This window comes from Lissotriton helveticus, chromosome 7 (assembly GCF_964261635.1).
Source record: "Lissotriton helveticus chromosome 7, aLisHel1.1, whole genome shotgun sequence".
Classification (NCBI taxonomy): Eukaryota; Metazoa; Chordata; class Amphibia; order Caudata; family Salamandridae; genus Lissotriton; species Lissotriton helveticus.
In genome coordinates this window covers 1,175,218,231-1,175,244,456 of record NC_136068.1, presented here as the reverse complement: position 1 = coordinate 1,175,244,456, position 26,226 = coordinate 1,175,218,231, and the positions used below count along the sequence as shown (strand labels likewise).

Here is a 26,226-nt window from a genome sequence, read left to right as displayed (position 1 = left end):
TTGAAAAATATTTCTTGCAAATGAAAAGATAATTATTTTCACTTTTAAGCCAGTTTTTAAGATGGGTATATAACTATAGTAGTAGGCAATGAAGTGGCACTTCCCTCCTGATTCCACGAATCTAGATGTTACTGTGTGAGTAAACTGTGAGGGTTGTGAAACTGTTGGGCATCGATCACTCCTTATATTTTTCCATTGGGCATATTTTCCAGATTATAGGGATTAAACAGGCAAGTGTGCTGCGTAACAGTTAGGCTGGAAGACATGTGCATGCTGTGAACAGGAAAGAGTAAGGTCACTTCAAGAAGACCAACGGTTCCAAAATTCTGCAGGAGGCCGACCCAAGGATTGAGTTTACAGAAGGTGGACTTCTTGCACCCCACCCCCCCCATTCCATGCCCTGTGAGATATTGGCAGTTTGAGAGGCGTTATGACTTGTTCTGGATGGTTTCAAAGAACCTGAGCACAAGTGGTGAGTGGAAGTTGTTTTTTGAATGAAGCCAAAGGTGAAAGAGATTTCAACCTAGAATGTAGCAATCCATGGAATCAAGTCGAAGGCACAGAAACGGCTTAAGTGCCTGTTTTCTCTAGCCAGACCACGAAGAAGGAGAACAGCAAATACTTTTTGGAGCAGTTCTCAAGAATCTTTCAAAGAAACATAGGATTCAAGCTGCAAACCTGCCAACCTTTTAAAACATTTGACCATGTGAGCAGTGATAGAATTGGAAAAAATTTGGAATCAAGTTGTGCCATAGGATACAGGGGGATGTCACGAGTTGCAGAGCTTGAAAATCAGAGTCTGGCAGTCAACAAGGACATTTTTTTAATCGGCTGCAAAGAAATTGGCAAAAAGTACGTACGTAAGAGTAAATCTGGTCTAGCTTACATAATTAGCCACAAAGAGTTAGCAATTTAAAATATCTCACAGAATTAAAACACCTGCTCCTGAGATCTTTGTCAGTCCATACATTTTGAGGGTATTATAATAGTAATAGTAGTAAGATAATTGTAGTGGTTAACACAGTTCTGGGAGAGTTCTGATTTTGTCCTGTCACAGTTTTGACTCACAAAGTAGCCTGCTGCAAAGCACATCGTGTAACATGCAGATCACAAATTTTTATTTTTATTTTATTTAGATAGGTAAGTGGGCTACTGATTTTGGCTCTAAGATAATTTTGTAACTTGCAGTTCATAAGTTGCAAGCCTTCTAATATTTCACAGTGCTCTATTTTCCAGCATCAATGAGCAGCATGAAAACTGTAAGTCATGGGTTTAGGTCGAAATTTGTTGTTATTCAAAGATCGAAAAAAAGGGTTCCTTTGGGAAATAATAGACTTATTAATTCAGATAATCACAATTACTATGTTTGATTTTGCATCCTGAGTTTCTGTTTTTCCTGACCCTTCACTCTTCACATATAATGTCTGTAGTGTCTTATGAGTTTCTGATGGACTCCGTAGAACTATGACACAAGTGTTCTGGTGTGGTGAATAGAGTTCATGTTTAGAACATTGAGTTCACTGTTACACATTGAGGAATAAATACATGTAATACTAAGCTCTGAGTGTGGTGTATTCATTACGAGTACCCAGGCTGGGGAGGACACTACAACTGGCAATGAGATAGAGGATAAGTAACCCAAAGATCAACAGTGCTCTCCAAGAGAGTTTGCCATGGTCCAGCAAACGTCTTGTGCGTGCCATATGTGCCTCAGTATAAGTGAAGATCTAGGTTTGGCATATTTGGAGTCAAAGCGCTACTCCAGCCAATGTAAAGAATTTGATGATAGCAAAAGCCTCACTGAGAAGTTTACTCATCATTGGCCTGAAACCTGCTGTCAAGGCCGCAAAAGAGGTACTGCGCCGTGACGCAGCACAGAGTCGGGAAGGATGCAACAATGTCAACAAGTATGGATGATATGTGATTCCTACACCTTAAAAGTCATAACTGTCATTGCCTTATGTAACATTTCCTGTATATTGCTTTACACACTTCTATGATTTATTGTGCATCTGTGTGTGATGTAAAGCGCCCTGACATCCTACACTGGGATGAGTAGTACTATAAAAGAACTAAATAACAAATAAGTACATTTACATAAATATGTGTGTCGTTATTCATAATAACAGGTAAATCTTGCACTCTTACAGTGGAAGCACACGTCTTACATAGGTAGTTGAACAAAGCTAAAAACCTTCCTCCAAATCATAGTTTCTCTTAATACTTGTAAAATAATCTGTGCCTTTGCTTTCTTCTAATGCTTTGGCTTCTATGTCTTAGGATGCAGACAGCTCCCATCCAGTATTATACTCAAACAAAAGGAGGGATGCCACCTGCACGTTTCTGCACTAAACAAATTAAATGCAAACAACATATGGGTGCTGCTGAAATGGGTCTTGGTGTTGGAAAATGACACCAGGACAAATTTAGCATGTTTGCCTGGGTTGGATGGATCCCCAGATGGGCCACAAATAGCCTTAGAACAGGTTTCCAGTGCAATTCCCCTACCTTCCAGCAATGTATGTGAGAGAGGATGAGTGGCAGTGGGAAAGACGTGGACCTTCAGAAGGGGCGGGGTCATCACAGCTCAAACAACTCATAAGGAGTCAGGGCAAAGAAGATGGGCAGGGTTTTGTACTGGGCGCTACCTACGCACCTATTCCAAACCATCCCCAAAACACAAAAGGCCATATTTATCATTATTTCATGCAACACAGTAAGACACCCTGCTGTGCTGAGCTGCATGAAAGGAATGCCCCATATCTATGAAGATATGGCACGTTTCTGCTCTCTGCCTGCGCTGGCGCACACACTGCCGCCTGGTACTAACGCAGGCACCCTTGCACCATGTTGTATTAGTGCCTTCATTAGTGCAGTCTTTTTCCTATTTCTACATTTGCTGCAGAAATAGAAAAAAACAAGAAGAAATACAAATATTTTTCCTTATTACGCCTGCCCTAGGAGGACGTAGCATTCTGACTCATTACCAGGTCTATCAGTATTGGTAAATCTGGGAATGCTTCATAATCCATGACTGGATGAGTGGGAACACCCACACTCCACCCAATGGAAAACATCCCTGGTGGAGAGTATCACAAGGCAGCGACTAGTGCTGCCTTGCATTACTCTAGATTTACCAAGCCACACAAGGAATCGCAAGGTAGCCTTGCGTGGCTTGGTATATCTCATTATAGGTTATGCGCCACCCTCTACGGGTGACACAAAACTCTTGATAAATATGCCACAAAGGCATCTCAAGCAGTTTCCTATGAGTTAAAAAATGAATGGCAAGCTGGTTCAGAAGCCCTACGTGATTATGCATGTGCAAAGTCTTAACGGGCAGACATGGGCAAGATAGCCACTCCTGCAGGGCTTTCCAGCTCACCATCTGCGCACCGTTTGATATTGGCGCATCACTAGGTGAATGCAGAGCCACAAAGTACCACAGAAAGATGGAGTTGGCACATACATAAACTCAGTGTAAATGTGTATTCTGCATCAGATGGAATGGAAGGCTTACTGCATTTGATATTTTCCACACGAATGAAAGAACGCGTTGAAATATTCTCTGGTTAGAATTAAAAATGTATATTCCAGGGCAGATTTACTACTTCTGGTGCATCTCTGCTAATCAGCAAGGATGTGCCAGAAGAGTTGCAATGCATCTGCCCACCCATATGCCACCACTGATGCGCTGCAGTTACAATGTGGCTCACCGTGGCGCACAGATGGGCAGATGCGTGTCACATCCCCCCCCCGTGGAAAGGCGACGCATTGCTGGAGTTGCGTCGCAAGTGCGACGCAGCTCCAGCAAGACTCAGGGTTCCCCAATCCCTAACATGCTCCATCAATCCTTATGCCTGCTTCAAGCAGGCCCAGGGTTTCGACGCAGCATGGCCGTAAAAGTGACTGAATGAAATCTTGTAGATTTCACACAGCCACTTTTCGGAGGCATTCCTGCGCCAGGACGCCCCCTCTGTGCAGGAACGCCCACATGCGACGCAGGGCTTTACAATGTGACGCATCTCCCTAGATGCGTCACGTTGTAAATAGCCCGCAGCATGGCGCTGGCTTTGTGCCGCCGCTGCATCGCAAAAGTGACACAACGGCGCCGCAAATCTGGCATAAGGGGCTTGAAAATTTGACCCTCCGTTTTTTCAAATTGACTGTTGACAATTAATATTTGTTTTTTTCCAACTTGAGCACATTCAGTAAGTATGCAGTGCCAGTGTCATTTAAAATTATGGAGTTTTTGAAAAATTCGAGAAATAACCTACGAAGTGGGAACTTTACCTCTGTTAGAAGAAAGGAAATGGCAGCAAAGGCAAACGACCATCCGTACTTGTAACCGAAGTAGGCCTCGGAGTCCTTCGTCCTGTTCAGCATCTCATCGTTGATACTTGATATGTACAGCACAAGTCCAACGACCAGCGAAAGCCCTGGCAACGATAAAGGTAGGTGATACGAATCAAAGACATGATATGAGCACTACAAAGCGCAAACAGCGTGGGGTGACATCAGGCCTGCCAACTAACACTTTCAGTTTCACACCTCAGCACACGGACACACGGTGAGAGGTCATGACACTGTCAGCAGAAAATTCTTTCCAGGGTTTTCAGCTCGGTGTGACTGCTTTTTCTAATTAATTCTTGCTGTGGGTGGAAGGGGAAGTACAAGTTGGGGCAGGGGCGCAACTAGGTCTTAAGTTCGGGGGGGGCTGACATGGCATAAAAAGGGGCGTGGTTAACATTGTTAATGGGGCGGGGCTAAAATGGCAGACAATCAGGATCGGATAATGCTCAGGCCAAGCTAAGAAAAAGAAGTGGCAAATTCTGCATTCAAAACTGGACAACAATCAGTTTTATGAGAAGTAAATTGGAGAACAGAGGGTAATGTGAACCATTTATATAACAGACAAGGGATTTGTTCATCTTGCAATAAAGTGTCACTCAAATACATTATATTGTCTCACAACGATATTATGTAGACGGTTAAAATTACACCCTTTTTTCTAATGGAATGCCCATGAAACTGGGTCTAAAGAGCCCAGAACAACATGCTACTCTCTGAAAAACCTAGACTGTTCACAGATATAATTCACACAAAAAAGGGGATTCTGTCCACCCCCCAAAGACAAAGAAGGAATTTGAGATTTTGCAATGTGTACATTTGCAGTGTTGTTACAAACTACAGTATCAATAAACATTAATTTATTGGCAGTACAGACATTAAAGCATGGTGCTTTAATGTACAGGCATAATAATCATGCTGGAATTCAGAAGGTGCATGAGAAATAATTAAGCATTTACATTTTGATAATATCATGTTACATTTGCTGTTCTTCGCACTTACTACCCCATATGAGGTGTTGAAGCGATTTTTGGTGGGTAGCACACTACTCTGGAACCCAAACAGAATTAGTGGGGACTGATATAGGGAAATATGAAATTAATCTGAGTGGTGGAGATCTTAGTCTGTTATTTGTATTGAAAATGAATAGTGGAGCAATAGAAGAAAGAAGGAAGGGTCTGGAATGGTTTTTTTGGGGGGGGGGTAACAGCAGTAGGAAGGGGTTTGGGATGGAGGTGGAAGAGTCAGAGTGAAAGGTTTAGAAAGGCTTATTTGGGCGATCTGAATACTAAAAGAGGTATGAGATGATGGAAGGAGGGGTAGAGGATAGAAGAGTATGGGGTTTAGGATGAATGAAAGAGTGTAGGTAGAGAATATACTGATAGAGGTATGGGGTTAAAAATAGGTCAGTGCATTGGAGAGAGTAGTAGAGTGAGGTTTGAGATGAGTCGGGTGGAGGTAGGGAATATATTGCAAGAGATATATGGTGACATCTAGGGTAGTGCAAAGTAATAAACATAAAGATACTTAAGTACATGAAAGGTATCTAAATGCATAAGGAAAGAAATCTATGTAGAATAAAGTTGCATTTAATAAACTAAGACTTTCAAATGTTGTTGTACTTGTGTGTTTGTGTAAGGTGTTAGATTATTCTGTACCATTACAGACCACTATCCCGCCTGAAATAAAGGAAAAAGCTAAAAACCTGTATTTTCACACTATAGTTCCTTCCACCAAGCTGAATCTGTTATAAGTTTCATATCTATAGCACCAAGAGGCTCCTAGCGTACATGTTTAACAAATGGCCAAATAATACCAAAGAATGAAGAAAATAACAAAATGAGACCACACACAAGCCAATTTATCTAGTAAACAAAATATGAAATGAAACTAATAAAAAGTAATTATCACAGTCTAGACTCATGGCCTGGGAACAAGCCTGGTGTTATATATCAGCTTAACACATTGGGCCTGGCTTCAGATGGAGGAAATTCTTACAAAGAACCAGTAGCGGTCGGTGGTGGGAGTGCTGCCGGGCGGTGATGTGGGGTGGGGCAGGGTGAGGGGTAGAAAACTATGGAATACGGCCAAATACAGGTAAGTAAACATAAAAATAAATAAAATGAATTTCATTGCACGCACTGCATCGCCAAATGCGATGCAGTGCGCACAACAAAATTTGTTTTATTTATTTTCATGTTCTTAAAATGTGTATTATGATGATGTAACAATTGAATTACTGCACAGTGAATATTTAAGATTGGCAGGTATTATCGGTCTTTATTGAGATAGAGGGTGAATCGAAGAAAAACAAGAAAATAAACTAAAAATACACAAATAAACTTACAAACCTGTCTACAATACACATACTCCCAATCCAAACCTAGGACATGGTAGACATATTCGGCCATCATCTGTTTTTACAGTACTGCAGACTTCTTTAAAAAGGCCGATCCTACTCCTTGACTGGATGTAGTAGAAGTGGGCCCCATATGCTTCAAACATCATCCCGGACAGGGACACCCCACCTGTGGCACCACTTGCCGGGGCCACTCTGCAGATAAGGGGGCGTGTTCTGCTTCACATCAGCATCACATCTCTTGCAAGGACATGCCATGGCCACCACCGCCTCAAGGCCACTTGCTGAGAATGCGGCTACGATCTGCTTCGCAACAGCATTACTTGGAAGTACCACCCATCCATAGTACCTCTGCTTCGCAACAGCATCACTTGCAAGTACCACCCATCCATAGCACCTCTGCTTCGCAACAACATCACTTGTAAGTACCACCCATCCATAGTACCTCTGCTTCGCAACAGCATCACTTGCAAGTACCACCCATCCATAGCACCTCTGCTTCTCAACAGCATCACTTGCAAGTACCACCCATCCATAGTACCTCTGCTTCTCAACAGCATCACTTGCAAGTACCACCCATCCATAGTACCTCTGCTTCGCAACAGCATCACTTGCAAGTACCACCCATCCATAGCGCCTCTGCTTCGCAACAGCATCACTTGCAAGTCCCACCCATCCATAGCACCTCTGCTTCGCAACAACATCACTTGCAAGTACCACCCATCCATAGTACCTCTGCTTCGCAACAGCATCACTTGCAAGTACCATCCATCCATAGCACCTCTTCTTCTCAACAGCATCACTTGCAAGTACCACCCATCCATAGTACCTCTGCTTCTCAACAGCATCACTTGCAAGTACCACCCATCCATAGTGCCTCTGCTTCGCAACAGCATCACTTGCAAGTACCACCCATCCATAGCGCCTCTGCTTCGCAACAGCATCACTTGCAAGTACCACCCATCCATAGTACCTCTGCTTCGCAACAGCATCACTTGCAAGTACCACCCATCCATAGCACCTCTGCTTCTCAACAGCATCACTTGCAAGTACCACCCATCCATAGTACCTCTGCTTCTCAACAGCATCACTTGCAAGTACCACCCATCCATAGTACCTCTGCTTCGCAACAGCATCACTTGCAAGTACCATCCATCCATAGCTCCTCTGCTTCGCAACAGCATCACTTGCAAGTAACACCCATCCATAGTACCACTGTCCGGCCCACTCAGCAGACACGGGGGCAGGTATGTGTGGCATCACTGCCCCAAGCCCACACAGCTGAACTGAGGCCTAGCACGCGCCCCTGACCACCACCTCCATCACACTTGTGGTGTAAGGTGAGGACACACCAGGTGTTGCAAAACTTCACAGCCATAATTCTCAACGCAGGATCTCTGCTCTCACTTCACCATGTTACCCTACAGCCCACCCAGGAGTGCAGAAACCAAATCAAAGCACCTACATCCATCGATAAAAACATTGTGGGGATCCAGGGCCTAACATTTTATTTCCAACCAAGTAACACCCTTCAGTGGCAAGATTTGTTAAAAATAATAAAATCGGATTGATCATAGAACGGACCAGTCAAGCATTAAATTGAAGAGTTGCTTTCCCCTCGGCTGCTAGCACCTTCCTATTAGAAGTTGGGCCACTGTTGACAGCATCTGGTGACAGCCCCACCCCAGGCACCAACTGTAGGTGCTTCCATTCTCCCTACCTCAATGTGCCGCTTTCATAGCCAGCACAAGCACTGAAACCAGTGCCAAAACCCACTAGGAGCTATATCCGTGCTTACGCACATTCACAGCTCCTCTCCACCCCAACAATCCCTTCCAACCAATGAAGGGGCCATAGGACGCAATGAGCAGCACTATCGTGCACCCCTATTCACTGTGTCCAGTCAGGAAACTGATAATGCTTGTAAACCTGGGATGTAATGGCGCACAGCGGCGGGTCGCATAAAGAATGACAGTACATTACCCACAGGACGCGAGTGTAGTGCTCTTCACAGAGCCCTCTAACATTTACCATTGCAATGTGTCTCCCCTCCTCACGTAGATCTGCGGTTTGAGCAACGCTCCAAGTACAGGCTGGATACAAGTAAGGACAGCTCCTAAGGAAAAAAAATCAGTTGAGGTGTTCCTCGAAAAGCTGTGTCCAAAATGCCCAGGGCAGGCGGGGCCTCACTTGAGAGAGTGTGAAGATGTGCACAGCAGGGGTAAAGGGATGGCCAGTGCAGGTGACGCTTTTCCTTTGTAAAGGAATTCCTGCTGGCGTCATATCTCCCTGCTGTGCACATCTTCACACTCCATGATGCACAGCACATCAAACGTGCTTAAGTGAAATCTCCTGCTTCAGGCAAGGAAATCACCTCGGTGGCACCCCTCTGAAAGAGAACAAAAGGTAGGGGGCAGGGAGGGTTGCTGAAACCGTCAGAGGATAGCTGCCTCCGGCTGGTTCTGGGCCTCTCTGAAGGGGTCATTAAAATCACAATCTCGGATTCTAAACCATCCGAGAATAAATGTGGAGCCTTAATGCAAATGAAAGTGGGAAAACGGTTTTCATACTTTCCTTATTTTACATCATTGTAAATCAGGAAAGTATGTTGTGCTGTCATCTGAACCTTGGCAGCCCGGGCTGGAGATTACGACGGGGGGGGCTGAAGCCCGCTCAGCCCAATGGGTGTTGCGCGCCTGAGTTGGGGGTGTTTAAGCATGGTAGGGTGCCCGAAGCCCCATTCGCCATGTCCCCGTCCCCTTATCAATGCCACACTCTGTTTTCTGAACAATCACACCATAAAAATTGTCTTCAGGCTGGCAGGTCTGCGACTTCTGCAATTAAGTACTCAACATTTTAATGAGAAAAGGCTTTTATGTGCTTACGACTGGAAACAACAAAGGGGCTTATTTACAAGTCTTGCGCTGCTGGTGCGCCACTTTTAACATAGGTCTCGCATAAATGCAAGTCCTATTGCATCGCACATGCTTATTTCCCTTAGTCTTTACTAAAGATATGCTTAGCCTGGGACTTCATTCGCCAAGTACTTCACGCTTAAATCAGTCGCTGCACCAGCCAGACATGTTTTATAGAATTACCCACAGCGCGTGCCTACTTTTGAGGAGGCTAGGATGCAGTCATTGTCCCTGCACTGTATGGGCCTCAGCAGTGGCACATGTCCATCTGCTGCCTGTGCTTTATTGGCGTAGATGTGCGCCGTGTTCGTTTTCAGGCTTGCCTGGCAGCCCAGGGTTTGTATTCTCCTTTCTGTGCTGGTAATTACCTGCTGAATTTGTTGTTTTTAGCACCTCTGTGTATTTTAAAGACAAGTGTGCTTAAAGCTGGGATTCAGCTGCAGGAGTCTGATCAGGTAGTCTTGTCCAGAGCCCTCTATTGTGCAGTCTCCCCACCCCATGCAGCTCCGGTTGGGGACCAGCAGCGTTCTGGATTATCCACACACAGAAGCAGATCCACACAATGGAGGGCTGCCTCCAGGAACGAGGAGGCTTTATAAGTGCTACATTGTCTGCAGACTGGAGGTAACTGTACAGTTTAGCTAAAAGTGACCTTCACCCCAATTAATGCTAATTGGCAAACCTGCCATGTTTGCTTATAGTGTTCTTTCCCTTAAATGAACGACATTTGGTACTAAAGAACAAGCCGTGTCCGTATGTGTTAGTGGGAAACGAGAACTTGCTAGAAAAAGCAACACACTTTGTATATTGAAGTGCTTAGCTGTAAAATATGGTAAGCATTTATTAATGACAGACCTCTTACTCTGTACTTCTAAAGGCAAACCTTACAGCTTGTATAACAGGTGCGCCGTGTAACGATCCACTACATTTTCATGAGCTATTTAGTGTTTATGGAACATAACCTTAGTTGAGATCTGTAATTGAAAAATGATGTAGCAAGGCTTTTGCTATGCCATGTTTTGGCTATAACTAAACTTGACTTTTTCACTTTGCAGTTGTTACATTGATGGCTTATCATTGCCACCCTTTTCATGGCTGTTGTGTATGACTCCTTCAGTAAGTCCTCCAAGGAAACCGAGACCATAATTACAATGGGACAAAAGACAAACCATAATTCCCAGAATGTGAACGTAAACTTCAGGGTGGCAAGTAACACTTCATAACACACAATCCCACACCACATGATTACTACGCACATCATTCCACTGCACACCATACCACGTAATTTCACAATACAAATCCGCTCCACATCAAGCAATTCCACAGCTAACAATTCCAATCCAACCCAACCCCCATAATTCTACTACACACCGCTTAGATACACTCCATAACACATGGATAAAATACATTGTTATTTATGCCAATAGTTCTAATTCAAGCAAATGCAAAAAGTATAGCATTTCTAATGCTTGTATTTCTTTCTTTCCTGCTATTTTTTCCAAGTTGTGCCCCTTAATTTGAACTTGGCACTTGCAGATTCACATGACCCTGGTTGTAATAGGAAATTAATCATGAATAGTACTTGACATATACCTTGAAAGCCTAAGGCATGTGTTGTGCACATCAAAGTGACAGTGCAGGAAGAAAGCCAATAGCTCTAGCAATACACTTAAAAGATCTTAAATGCGAGACCTATTGGCTATGCCAATGCTTGTTTCTCTGCACTGTCGTCCAGCTCTCTACCTCGCCTGCTTCCTTATTTCTTTCGTGCACACAAGGTGCAGTAGAAATAAAAACAGATTACTAAGAGCTGTTTTTTCTTATCCTAAACACTCGTTCCATCCTGTTTTTTCAGGTCGTAATTCTTAAGGCATTTTAAATGGTTTTAATTCGAAACCTGGCCCTGCATTTTTTTTAAAAATCTTTCTGAAATGTGTTCTCGTTTCTTCTTCAAAAACATGTAAATCGCTAAAGTGAATATTCCTACATTATTATCACTCTTCATCATTACAAAAAAACAGAAACATTTTACCACAATCATCAATAACTAATTCTGTATCCACGCAAAAGATGTAATATTAAACTATCACGTGTCTTTCTTGCAAACTAAATTGATTAATTGCTTATAACGGTGTGTTACCCTTCATATCTCAAATGAATGTAGAGGGGGACCACAGTGCAGTCCACCACGTCGGAGAGGCAGCTGATTCACTGATGATGAATGTCCTCTGAGATGATTTAAGGTCAGTGCAAATGCAGAGCCTATAATTTCAGCAGGTTACAAACACTTAGCTGCTACTGGCTTGCCTTCAAACTAATTTGTTTTGCAATCACTGGCCCACTCTATTTAAATATGGTATGGTTGATATTCATACAGAATTTATCCATGCAGTATTATGTATTCAATTTTATTTATGGCTGCGTGTGCGGGTGTAGAGTTCTAAAATATCCCTTTAATCTACAATTAGCATTGGCAAATACAATAGGTCTGGCTTTCATGTGCTAAAGCATGCAAACAAAGGTATGCACAAACGTGGCAGCCTCCCTACTGTGCTCTGTGCAACCTGCCATATTCAGTGCCATGTTGCTTAGTCCTATGCAGTGGTCCATGTCACCAGCACTGTAAGACTGAGCGAAAACAGGGCACAGGCATAGGAAATACATAAAGAAACTAGCTGCACAGAGACATATACTGCGTACTCGGCTGTAACATGAAGAGGATGTGGACCAGTCAGGATTTTGAAAGGAAGAAGTAGTCAGACCATTACAATTTAAGAAGGGTAGAGATTTGTTCATGGTGTTTCCTTAATAGAATCCGAACTATGATAGAGCCATGAATGAGGATAGGAAAAGTGCAGTGTTATAGTTGGATGCTGTCAGATAGAAACATTTGAGGAGGGAAGTCGCAGTTTCTTCTACTTTTTCCTAGTGGAGATTAAAGTATCTTAAAAAATGAAGATCAGCAGAGGACGTGCATTAGAGACTGCAGACATGTAGTTCAAGATGACAGAATACTCGCTGTGTAGAGTGTGTCAAAGGCAATCCACAAAGAGGAAAGCTACAAAGCTATGTGGCTTGTATGCTTGCTGGGCACTTTTGGAGTAGGTGTTGAGTGAGGTGGAACAAGGTAGGACAATCTGAAGAGCAATAACAGGGAGAAATGTGTCTTTGAGAAAGAGTAATGGAAAATGTGGTTTGCAGACAGTGCAATATTGAGCAAATTGGCCGAAAAAGATTCACCCAGACAAGCAAACAGCAGACAGGTGCTGATCGAAAGCCAGTCTTTGTATATTTTTCTAATGACATATGCTTTGGCAGACAGCTCGCCAGATTATTGCTTTAATTCAAGCAATGGGTGTCCTGTTTATTGGAGAAATGAGCTTTGTAAAGCTGTTTCTAGCCAAAACTAAAAAGAAAGCATAGGCTTTAGCACTAGGTGCTAGGATTTGTTTGCTAATACAATGATGCTCTGGACTCGGTTGGTACATTTGTGCTATTTCTTTCCTTTCAGATGTTATTTATCCTAGCAATTGATGTATTTGGAATGTAAAGCTTAACGTGGCAAAATTAATTAACACTAAAGTTTTCATTCTCATTGGCATCTTAGCTTAAAATATTTTCCTAACAAAGCAATAAGTAACAATCCGTTGAACTGCCTTTTAGTTTGACTAAGTTTTGTCTAAATGATACTGAGCTGGGACGTAGTTTGGAATCACTGCTGCAAAATGTATAACTGTAAAATATGCATGCGGGCTAAACCGGAGGATTAAATCAAGCAATGGTTCAAGAATACTGAAAAAGCCCACTCTGTGAACTCCTGTGAGTGTTGATGAGAAGAGTTCTGGCAGATAGCTACAGGTACTCACACACAAGAGCAACTGATATTCTTAGAGAATTTCAAAAAAAGGGTGAGAGGAAGACCCGCCTCTACTTCAGGATATTAGTACGCACCTCTGAAGCATCCAAAGAAATTGGAGTAGGCGCCTCACTCCCTTATTGTGACATGCTTCATCATTGGTGCCTATCCACACCTTGGTAAGATAGATAGATAGAATGAGAGTTCTTAGATAAAGTCAAACTGGATAAGCAGGGATCCAGAAGGATGGTTTAAAAATACCTCTAGGTATACCCAAAGATTCTTCTTTATTTCAAGGGTATTCGGGGTATGAATAAAAGGTTATGGTGTTTTATTGAATGTAATCATTCAATTGTATCCTCTGTGCCAACATGTTTTGGTCCACTTCAAGAGCCCAATCGAGTCTGGGGCCTTCGTCAGGGCTGTGTTTTATTTGTATCCCTGCTCTTATGTGCACACACAACATGCTCACTCGTGAGCCCTACAGCTCTCACCTGTCTTGGTCTTTTGTCTAGAGGTGTTTCCTGCAAAATAGAAAGGTCATTCGAAAGACAAACACGAGGTGTAATTTTAACTGGGTGAATATCCTGAATTATGTTCAAGGTCTAAAACATATCTATTTGTTGAAATTCCTGTGACACTGTAAAACCCATCTGTTTAAAATAAATATATATATATCACTTTTGACACTAACAATATCCCTATAAAACAGTGACTGTGGTGCTCCAAGTGAAGTGTGAAGTGTTTTTTATATTTGGTTTTACTCTAATTTCCTGTAACACTTGCTTGTTACCAGCCGCCTGAAATTGAACTCGGACAAGACCGAAGTCCTCATCCTGGGATCTTCGCCCTCCGCCTGGGACGACTCCTGGTGGCCCCCAGCCCTGGGCACCGCACCCAAGCCAACCGACCATGCACGCAACCTGGGATTCATCCTGGACCCCTCCCTCTTGATGACCAGACAAGTCAACGCCGTCTCCTAATCGTGCTTCAACACCCTGCGTACGCTTCGCAAGATCTTCCGCTGGATCCCGACCGAGACCAGGAAGACTGTCACCCAGGCACTCGTCACCAGCCGACTGGACTACGGAAACGCCCTCTATGCCGGAACCACAGCCAAGCTACAGAAAAGACTCCAGCGCATCCAGAACGCCTCCGCCCGACTCATCCTGGATGTCCCCCGACGCAGCCACATCTCCAGCCACCTGAGGAACCTGCACTGGCTCCCCGTCGACAAGAGGATCACGTTCCGGCTCCTCACCCACACACACAAGTCTCTCCACGACCTGGGCCCCAAGTACCTCAACGACCGCCTGACCTTCTACACGCCCACCCGCCAGCTACGGTCCACCAGCCTCGCCCTCGCAGCCGTACCACGCATCCGAAGAGCCACCGCCGGAGGAAGATCCTTCTCTTACCTGGCTGCCAAGACTTGGAACCCCCTCCCCATCCACCTTCGGCTGACCCAGGACCATCTCGCCTTCAGGAAACAACTCAAGACCTGGCTGTTCGAGCAGTAGCATACCCCTCCCCCCAAGTGCCTTGAGACCCTCCCGGGTGAGTAGTGCGCTATACAAATGGCATGATTGATTGATTGATTGAGTTTGCTTGGATGTGGGTCCAAATCAGATAGGTTTCTTGTGCTATGTGTGATGACTAATTCAGGAAACCTATATAGTGTATCACATATGCTTCTTTTAAAAAGGAAACATTCTACCCTCTAGTTAATAAAGACATGGGTCCGGTGGTTCTTGTGTGTGGTGCCGTCTTGTAGTCACACTATTTTGAGGGAAGGAAAGAAAAGATGGGAAGGGGAAGGGGAAGGGAGTTGGTTGCAAAAACACAAATAGTGGGTAGTCTATTGAGTTTGTTAGAAAAACTGCTTTAATCACCTATTGTCTGGAAGTGATCCCCTCATTCCATACTTGCATTACTTTTACTTTGTGGTCGAGCCGATAAGGAGTGCCCACCTTCATGTAACCAGCCTACCTGACAAGGGTAGGTAGTTTATCTGCCTCCTCCAAGTTACAAGATCCTCACCAGGTTTATGGCACTTACATACTTGGAGCATGTGAAGCTCTTCAACCACTGACCAATAAATCCACCTATCTATAGAGGACCCCTTTTTCTGCAGCCATTCTACCACTGTTCTTTGTCTAGCTAATAATAAACATATACAGGTAAATGCATACCTCATCCTTCCCTTTTTAGGTTTCTCAGGCAAGCACAGGATACAATATTCCATTCAACATAACACAATCATTCCCACCACATTCTTTCCATATATTTCCAGCATTTCTTTACTACAAGGCAGTTCTATACCATATGTATAAAAATTGCCTCTTTCCCACAATATCTCGGACAGACATCTTTTCTAAAATTTTATATATTTTGGTGGTTCCTTAGTTTAAACTGAAGTTTAAAACTAGTGTTACAATGGACTGTCATAACCTGCATACATGCTTTATCCCAATCTAGGTACAGAAAAAGTTAACGGAAGTCCTTGTCCCATTTTGTCTTAACTGAAATCATATTTTACAGAAACCGAGAGAGACCCACACAATAAGGGGACAGGGTACCGTTCAGACACTAAAGTAAAAAAAAAATTCCCTGAGGAAATATGTATATATATATAGCAAGCAGTGTTGGAGTCATTGCACCTCACGATGGGCAGGCTGGATTCCCGGTTCTGCCCCTGCTAAATAACTTGCCGAGTATCCAAGGTTGGTGCAGTTCAGGGGAGACGAGGAGGTACCGGCCGTGCTACATTTTAGTGACTTTGGATTGTAATATTCCTTCCACCCCCCGTTGCTGTTTAGATCAACCTACGGCATGCTGGGACATGCAGTCCTGACGCATTGGGCGTCCTGCATGAGCTCACGTGGACAGCAAGTTCGACTGACGCTGTTCAGTGGGGCGGAGCCCACTGTCACCTGGCGGGAGGGGCTTTGATATTTAAATCTGTGATTAACACCCGCATCCTGTCACAACCATCTGGCACTGAAGAGGCGATACATCACGCCGAAATGCATCCGCCCTGTTTTGGTTGTGCTGGCAATAAAGGAATCTCCTCTTCATCCCCTTTGTGACCTCTTTCTCGCCCTTGGAGAAACCCTCTGACATTTTGACTAGTGCGACAGCCAGTAGCGCGCTGCCAGAGGCCCCTGCATCACAAGTTGGCCCTGGTCACGCTGGCTTCTCTGCTTTGGTGGAAGTTTTTTGTAGCCAGATGTCTGGAAGGACTGGGGCTCGCCTTCGAAATCGGCAGGCGAAGCAAGCAGTGTTGGAGTCATTGCACCTCACGATGGGCAGGCTGGATGCCCGATTCCGCCCCTGCTAAATAACTTGCCGAGTATCCAAGGTTGGTGCATTCAGGGGAGACGAGGAGGTACCGGCCGTGCTACATTTCAGTGAATTTGGACTGTAATATTCCTTCCAGCCCCCGTTGCTGTTTAGATCAACCTACGGCATGCTGGGACATGCAGTCCTGACGCATTGGGCGTCCTGCATGAGCTCAAGTGGACAGCAAGTTCGACTGACGTTGTTCAGGGGGGCGGAGCCTACTGTCACCTGGCGGAAGGGGCTTTGATATTTAAATCTGTGATTAACACCCGTATCCTGTCACAACCATCTGGCGCTGAAGAGGCGATACATCACGCTGGAAAGCATCCGTCCTGTTTTTGGTTGTGCTGGCAATAAAGGAATCTCCTGGTTATCCCCTTTGTGGCCTCTTTCTCGCCCTTGGAGAAACCCTCTGACATATATATATATATATATATATATATATATATATATATATATATATATATATATATATATGTATATACATATACATATACATATACATATACATATACATATATACATATTGCTTAAAGCACTTGCACCGTATTCTTACCGACAGCCAGGACCCAGAAAGGGATATGTGGAGCTGTGAAAGAGATCCCGACCCAGTTTCACCGTGAGAGGGGCATTCTGGGACCTGTGGTTTTCCGAGGTAACCACAGCGATGACGGCCCACCTGACTACGTCATTTAAGATAGAACGTATGGAGTCATTGCTAGTGGCTGGTGTGCAAGCACAGTGTTAGCAGGCATCTGAGGAAGACATTCATGTCGAAACGCGTCATGCCTTTGCTGGTTGTTAATAAATACTTTACCTGAATTCCCCGTGTGGTTCCTCCACTTTTTCTTGCAGTTGAAGACTTTTTGCCATAAATTTGCATGCTGTGTGAGGGCACGCTAAGAGGTTACCCGCCTAACCAAGTGGTCTGAGCAACAAGGACAGCTTTGGCAATCTTTTTACGTCCAAGGTATTGGATTTGCTCAGAACCCACAGTATCCCCTTCCAGAGACAGCGCCGCTGCAGACAGCAGTCCATGACTGCATGGAGGAATTCGGAACACTGTGTTCGCAATTTCAGGCCTGGCTGACTGAGGACTGTACGGTTGAGGCGTCTAGGGGACTCAGGTGAGGCGTTTGTTTCAGCCACTGTGCTTAGCCAGAGCACTTGCACAACGTTCTTACCGACAGCCAGGACCCAGGAAGGGATATATGGAGCCGTGAAAGAGATCCCGACCCAGTTTCACCGTGAGAGGGGCATTCTGGGACCTGTGGTTTTCCGAGGTAACCACAGCGATGATGGTGACTCTGAGCCGGCCCACTTGACTACGCCATTTAAGACAGAATGATGGAGTCATTGCTAGTGGCTGGCGTGCAAGCAGAGTGTTAGCAGGCATCTGAGGAAGACATTCACGTCAAAACGCTTTTCACTATATATATATATATATATATATATATATATATATATATATATATATATATATATATATATATATATATATATATATATATATATATATATCCAAAATACCCTCCACAAAGAAAGGCAGAGGCCACGATAGGGGAACACAATGGAGTCTCTATTCCTTATTGGCAAATGGGCGTATGCATTTCGGCTGTGTAGCCTCTTCAGCGCCCAGAATAAAACAGGAGGTGAGTATGCTGCCAAAAAGTCCTGCCCCAACAAAGCTAGTTATAATAGTCTCCGCCCTGAAAGCGATGATTGATGTCACCTGCTTCATTTTCCCGATGGTCAAAGGAACTGCAACTCCCAGCATGCAATGGTTTACCAGGATAGGACGGCAACAACGTTGTGGGGACTGCAGGTTTTTTCGAGTAGCTCTCTCCCAATGCCCCGTGTTGCCTGCAGGAATATCGTGGCTCCTTGGGTCCCCTGACTGCACAACCACCGCAACCAGGTATGTGTTCCGCGGGGGCAAGTGCGACAGTGCGCCTCGCCCAGGGCAGAGTTCCGTGACTCCGACACCGCTTCCTGTCCTCCTGTGCACAGTGGTGGGCCTGGTCTTTCCGATACCTCGGAATACGAAAATGTTTCTGCCGGAGCGAAAACAGCGCCAGTGAAGACCAGGCCAGCTTGAGTGCAGGGGCCCCTGTAGCACGCCGCTGGCTAGCAGTGCAAACTGTATCCAAAATACCCTCCACAAAGAAAGGCAGAGGCCACGATAGGGGAACACAATGGAGTCTCTATTCTTATTGGCAAATGGGCGTATGCATTTCGGCTGTGTAGCCTCTTCAGCGCCCAGAATAAAACAGGAGGTGAGTATGCTGCCAAAAGGCGAAGCAAGCAGTGTTGGGAGTCATTGCACCTCACGATGGGCAGGCTGGATGCCCGATTCCGCCCCTGCTAAATAACTTGCCGAGTATCCAAGGTTGGTGCAGTTCAGGGGAGACGAGGAGGTACCGGCCGTGCTACATTTCAGTGAATTTGGACTGTAATATTCCTTCCAGCCCCCGTTGCTCTTTAGATCAACCTACGGCATGCTGGGACATGCAGTCCTGACGCATTGGGCGTCCTGCATGAGCTCAAGTGGACAGCAAGTTCGACTGACGTTGTTCAGGGGGGCGGAGCCTACTGTCACCTGGCGGGAGGGGCTTTGATATTTAAATCTGTGATTAACACCCGCATCCTGTCACAACCATCTGGCGCTGAAGAGGGGATACATCACGCTGAAAAGCATCCGTCCTGTTTTTGGTTGTGCTGGCAATAAAGGAATCTCCTGGTTATCCCCTTTGTGGCCTCTTTCTCGCCCTTGGAGAAACCCTCTGACATATATATATATATATATATATATACATATACATATACATATACATATACATATATACATATTGCTTAAAGCACTTGCACCGTATTCTTACCGACAGCCAGGACCCAGGAAGGGATATGTGGAGCTGTGAAAGAGATCCCGACCCAGTTTCACAGTGAGAGGGGCATTCTGGGACCTGTGGTTTTCTGAGGTAACCACAGCGTTGACGGCCCACCTGACTACGTCATTTAAGATAGAACGTATGGAGTCATTGCTAGTGGCTGGTGTGCAAGCACAGTGTTAGCAGGCATCTGAGGAAGACATTCATGTCGAAACGCGTCATGCCTTTGCTGGTTGTTAATAAATACTTTACCTGAATTCCCCGTGTGGTTCCTCCACTTTTTCTTGCAGTTGAAGACTTTTTGCCATAAATTTGCATGCTGTGTGAGGGCACGCTAAGAGGTTACCCGCCTAACCAAGTGGTCTGAGCAACAAGGACAGCTTTGGCAATCTTTTTACGTCCAAGGTATTGGATTTGCTCAGAACCCACAGTATCCCCTTCCAGAGACAGCGCCGCTGCAGACAGCAGTCCATGACTGCATGGAGGAATTCGGAACACTGTGTTCGCAATTTCAGGCCTGGCTGACTGAGGACTGTACGGTTGAGGCGTCTAGGGGACTCAGGTGAGGAGTTTGTTTCAGCCACTGTGCTTAGCCAGAGCACTTGCACAACGTTCTTACCAACAGCCAGGACCCAGGAAGGGATATATGGAGCCGTGAAAGAGATCCCGACCCAGTTTCACCGTGAGAGGGGCATTCTGGGACCTGTGGTTTTCCGAGGTAACCACAGCGATGATGATGACTCTGAGCCGGCCCACCTGACTACGCCATTTAAGACAGAATGATGGAGTCATTGCTAGTGGCTGGCGTGCAAGCAGAGTGTTAGCAGGCATCTGAGGAAGACATTCACGTCAAAACGCTTTTCACTATATATATATATATATATATATATATATATATATATACATATATATATATATATATATATAGCAATCACATCAAAATCCCAACAGTGCAACCATCCAGGGGAGGTGTGCTTTATATACAGTGGGAAGAATGGCAGTATTTTTACTGTGTTCATCACAATGATTCAACAGGTTTACTATGCGTGGTAAAGCAACATGTGTGACATCACAGATTTACTACAACTGGTATGCTGTAAGGCATCTAGACATAGTAGCAGGACTTTAAAAGCTGAGCACATACATCAGAGTCAGTGACAGCCACAGATAAGCTGTGTCTGCCAACGAGGTTCATGGATTGCTGATGTTACTGGTCCATGGAGAAATACAACAGTGTAATGCACTATCTGGTGAGTGTTGGGAACCCCGTGTGTGTATTTAAAAGTGACAAATGTGTGCTACAAGTGAATAAGCATGAACATGTCAGGGTATGTAGCACGTGGCATAGGTAGCAAGGTATACAGCGGCATCTGTTAAAATATATGTGTAATGTTGCTGCTCGGCGGGAAATGAAATTTTAAGCAAAGTGCCCTATGAAATATGTGGCTCGCGGGTGGTTGAGGGTTCTCAAAAGACGGTCTGTTCACTTCATGTCTAAATGCGCTAGATTAAAAAATGTGATGTGTTACACCACACACTGAAAGCCTTCTAGTGTGATGCCTGCCACTGTTCGTGTCGGTGATTACGTGAGCCTAGTGTGTGTGTATATATATATATATATATATATATATATATATATATATATATATATATATATATATATATATATTACAGAATCTGCTTTATACGGGGAAACCGTAGCTGAGAAGTTGGGTATATCATGGATCCCTGTTGATATTTGAGTGTGCCTTCAGTATTACAATAGACGAATTGTGGTGCCTTAGTCATTTCTCCCTTTATTTACTTTCCTGTTTATTTCATAGTTTTACTTCTATGGTATGATGATGGGTGTTTTATAATGATTAGGTGCTTTTAAGACAATTTTTAAATACTCTTGTACGGTTTGACAAAAGAAAATATATGTATGCTGACTGTGCTTGTATTATTATATTAAAACTTTGTGTATTTTCTACAATTTTATGTGGTAGTCGCTTTGGTGTAAAAGGTGAGAATCATATAGGTTGGTTGTTGACTAGCTTGATTGCAAGTGGTTTCAATGTAGTGTATCAATCAACTGTGGTGAAACCTTACTCCTCTTCAAATAAACCAAGAATTTCCACGCCTGTTATTTTGTATCAATGCACTGTATGTCACAAATAGTCCTGAGGCAGTATTGTGGGAGTCAACTAACTCCTGAAGAGAGTGAGCCATAATTGAACTGCAAATTTACAGTTATTTTAGCTAAAGATGAACATTTCTCTCTTAAATGAGGGTGAGGCCAAGATAGCAAGCTTTCAGTAAAGGATTGCAGAGGTCTGAGAAACCTTCAAAGATTTTGAGAGGAGTCTGTTTCAAAGTAAATGTCATAGGTTTAGTTCCCTTCCTACATGCAGTGGTAGCTGTCCACAATGGACATCTATGAGTGTTCCTTAATAATTTAGCATTCATAGTTCTTATAAGTGTTTCTGAACAAATAGGGGTGTAGTATTAAGATTTTGAAAGATTTGGCCCCATCCTTAGAGAAAAGGTCTTTTGCAGGCATATGGGCAAAATAAGTCACTACAGCACAAGACATTACCACATATGCGCAACTATGATTATACTCCCAACCCTCTTACATACATTCAAAGATATTTACTAGGCCTGGGCGGTGAACTCCACTCCATTCACGGAGTTTGCACAGTTTTCTGCACTCTGTGCTCCATGGAGCTTGCGAAGTGCAGAAAACTCTGCTCCACATAGTGCAGCGGAGTTTGTTCCCCACTCGCGCTTGCGAACAATAGAATGTCTACCCGAGCAGCAGCAAGACCAGCGCATACGGCGGTTCGCACTGCAGTCCGCCACTTGCGGAACTCCGCAGAGTTTTTTTGTCACTTCGGAGAGTTCCGCGTAGCGTCACAGTTTTGATGGAGGATCCCGTTCGCCACGATCTAAATCAGGCCCTTCAATCTGGTCAACTTTCCCAGAGAAGTCGCTGTGATGAATATTAAGAATTGATAAAGGATCAAATTGTATATTTAATAAATATATCAATCTTTCTGTATTAAAAGTATTACATTTCACCTGTGCAGGTTAGATTGACACCTCGTGAACAAGGTCTATTTATTGGTGTTCCACTTTAATACAGTGAACAGAGGATCACAGTTTAATCCATCAATTCAGTTCAGACAAGAAGCTGACTCACTGATGAAAATGCCCTCTGGGTTGATTTAAAGTCAAACAGCAAATGGTGAGAGGCTATAATTTCAGCAGGGTATAAACACTTAGCAGCTAATAACTTCCCTTCCAAGTCAATTGCTCTTCAATCAATTGGTAATATTTATTTAAATGCAATTTAAAGAAGCTTAGCGTCTCAGCCTATGCTATATTTTTTGACATTGCATGTGTCTGTTATTTTCTTCCAAAACTGGCATGAAGTAGTTCTGCATGTGAAAGAAATACTTTCTTTTTATTTATATTTCTTTTTTTAAAAGAAAGTGTTGAACTATATCAAGGTGTGAGAAGTTGGCCTGATATATGATGCTCACTAGTTCTAGTGATCACCTTGTATCAGTCCAAACAACCCTTATGGTGATTGGTTGTAAGTCAACCTTATAGACCAGCTATCCTAATGGTAGCATGGACAAAGCAGTCTTGGGCTAAACTCTTTTGGCATGTGAAGCCAGCTGTTTTACCACAATATAACCCCTTGAATACCAGATGAAAGGACACCACACAGGTTGTTATGAAAATAAACAGTATATTTATTAATAACAACACCTCTGAACTCTTTATGAGGTCAGAGGGCTAAGCACATGACAATCTCTTACGAAAAATACGACAAGTTGCACAAAATTACAATGGTGCCTTAGAGGTACGACAAACCATATACTAAGTAAGTGGAATATGAAGGTCGATAAAAGGAATGGAGCTGTCCAGAGGCTGGAGGTTCGCTAGGACTACGCTATCTTCACCTTAGGTAAGTAATAGGAGGCCCATGGGACGCGTGTGCAGAGTGTGAACTCACACGCGAGATGCGTAACAACGTCTATGGACAGTACAGTTCAAGTTAAAGGTGAGTACGGACAATCCTGACTAGGTAGGACTAAAACGACTGTGGAACTGGACACTAGGACAGTTAAACTACCCTTGAGCACCGAAATGCTCTCGTTACCTCACCCACGGGCTGCGGGTGCATAGGTGCCAAAGTGTGTCGGGTTCGCGCGTTGAAGTCAATGGAGCCTGAAAGAAAAGATGCTGCAGGCAACCAGGAGGAAGATGTCGGGTGCGATCCAAGGGTGGATCGGTGAAGAAGAGGACCTGAAAGCAGAGGGGACAGTGTTCACAGTCACTAGCCAGTGACTGGAGTGGAACCAGGAAGGAACCAGATGTCGATGTCGCAATCAGGTGAAGAGTGGACGCTTGACTCTGCAGCCACGTGGACCAGGAGGTGTCTTCGACGACCAGTATGGAGGCACGAGCTGTCCCACGCAGGCTCTCGCTGTCGGCGGTGTTGGATCCGGAATCGGCGTCAATAGGCCTTGGCAAAGGCAACCCACGCGGTGAGTGGAGAAAGCGTCTGGTGCGGACTAGGAGAGTCCGGGGTGACCCTCTTTTGGAAGGGAGCAAGGGCCAGTCTGGAGCAACCAAAGCAGCAGCAAAGATTCAAAGGTTCGTCTAGGAGGCCTCTAGCCAGCGGGCAGGTGACCAGACAACGTGCCGAGCAGCAGACAAGCAGAAGGGCCCCACGCAGATCTCGTGGATGCTGGAGGGCTGATCTTCGGTGCAGGGGCTGCTCGGGGCTGGGGCTTGTCAGTCCCCAAAGCACTTGGTCGAGTTTACCTCGGGAGTCGTGCTGGAAGCGAAGTGCAGGTTCGTTCAAGATGGCCGGTCCCACATGTCTCGTCGCACCCACGGGTCTCAGCTGTGCTGCAGATGTAGGTTGAGGTCGGAGAGGTCTGGGAATCTGGGTCTCGTCGGGCTCTGAAGTCTGGATCCTCGAGGGAAGACGACAAAGTGAAGCCGCTGGATGCTTGATGGTGCCTGCAGATGCAGGGTGGATACTCCTTGCCCACAAGGGAGATTTTCTTCAGTCTTCTGTGCAGCAGAACGTCGAAGGCCAGAGTTTCGTCTTGTAGAGTAGTTCAGGATTAATCTAATTTGGAATGGGACCAGCTCCTACCTTTATCCTGCTAAAGGGGGCTGTACTACTGACTAGGTCCCTCTCCTGGGTGGGACGAGGAAGGGGGGGTGGTTACACCCCCTATCCTTTGTCCGGTTTCCCGCCAGAGCTGGGGCAGGGATGCCCCAGCAACTGGTTGGAACCGGTGTATGCACAGGACACCTTGTGTGCCCCAGGCATGTCTCATTCCTTTCAGGCCTGTCCTACCCAATACACAAAATCCTGTCTGGGGTGGTGCTAGCACCTCCCAAGGCAGGAAACCCTTTGTCCAAGCCTCCCTCGCTGGAAGGACTCCCAGCAGCAGGAGGTCAGACTTGTGTCTGTGGTGGCAGCATCCATTTTGTGATGCCAAGACTCGAGTTAACTTTAACCGGGGTTCACAGTTACATACATGTCGTGCCCCTCTAGAAGGGTGGAATGCTACCCCCGTCGCCAGAATTGGCGAGTGGGTAGTATTCCAATTCGTATGACACCTTACTCGACATGTTTTGATAATGTTATACCAGAGTTAGCATTTAACCGCGAGGTTGATAATGCACTTAAGAGTATATGGTATAGCGTTATCATGGAACAGCTATTAGGACTTGGTTTTGCAAGCCGCAGACGGGCTCAGCTCATGCCAGAGCACCATCTCACATAATTCCAAGCACTCTGCCTTCAGGATTGATAAGCCCTGCCATAGGAGTGACTGATAGGAATATATGTGTCCATTTTAGGTTTAGATGTAGGTATACTATATTACAGCAAAGGGTGATTACACCACCTTGCCCCAGCTGTCGTGCAGCCAGTTGTGTCTGTTTAGATGGCCAGCCAGGGGTGGCTTAATACATGCTTCAGCCCCTGGTAGGCCCTGGGTACACCTATGCCCTGGATACCTAAGGTACTCTGTACAGGGACTGATAAGGTGACTCAGTATCCAATTAGATATGTACCTAGGGTACATGGAGTCCATTTTAACAGAGAGAGCAGGAAGCCTGGGGTCCTGAATAGCAGGATCCCAGGCCAACTAAGTCAAAAACCAGCAAAACACCAGGCAAAAAGTTGGGGGTAACCATAGTCAGATATCCACCTTCCTACACAAGGAATATTCAGTGGTCGATTACCAAACAATAAAAGCTATGCTTCTCTGTAATAAACACAGTAGTATTGAGAACAGGGTTAAGTACAATTACAGGAAAATAGAAAGGAAATTGGGAAAAAATCAGTTTGATTGTTACGTTGTTTGGCTAAACATTTGACTCTTGGATCTTCATTTACTAATGTTTTGCAAGAGTAACGCAAAAAAAGTCAATAGGCTTACAGTTCTAAAGTTTCATGTGCTTAGCACTGAATTGCATTGCATTCCACGAGCACCT

General features: G+C 44.6%; 1 protein-coding gene across 1 annotated transcript in view; it reads right to left on the bottom strand.

Annotated features, from left to right (window-relative positions):
* Positions 1-26,226, bottom strand: part of CACNG5 (calcium voltage-gated channel auxiliary subunit gamma 5) — a 132,987-nt gene that overhangs the window by 6,869 nt on the left and 99,892 nt on the right. Inside the window, exon 4 of the mRNA XM_078650793.1 lies at positions 4,294-4,439. Within this exon, the coding sequence (XP_078506919.1) occupies positions 4,294-4,439 (146 nt within the window). The remainder of the gene's footprint in view (positions 1-4,293; positions 4,440-26,226) is intronic.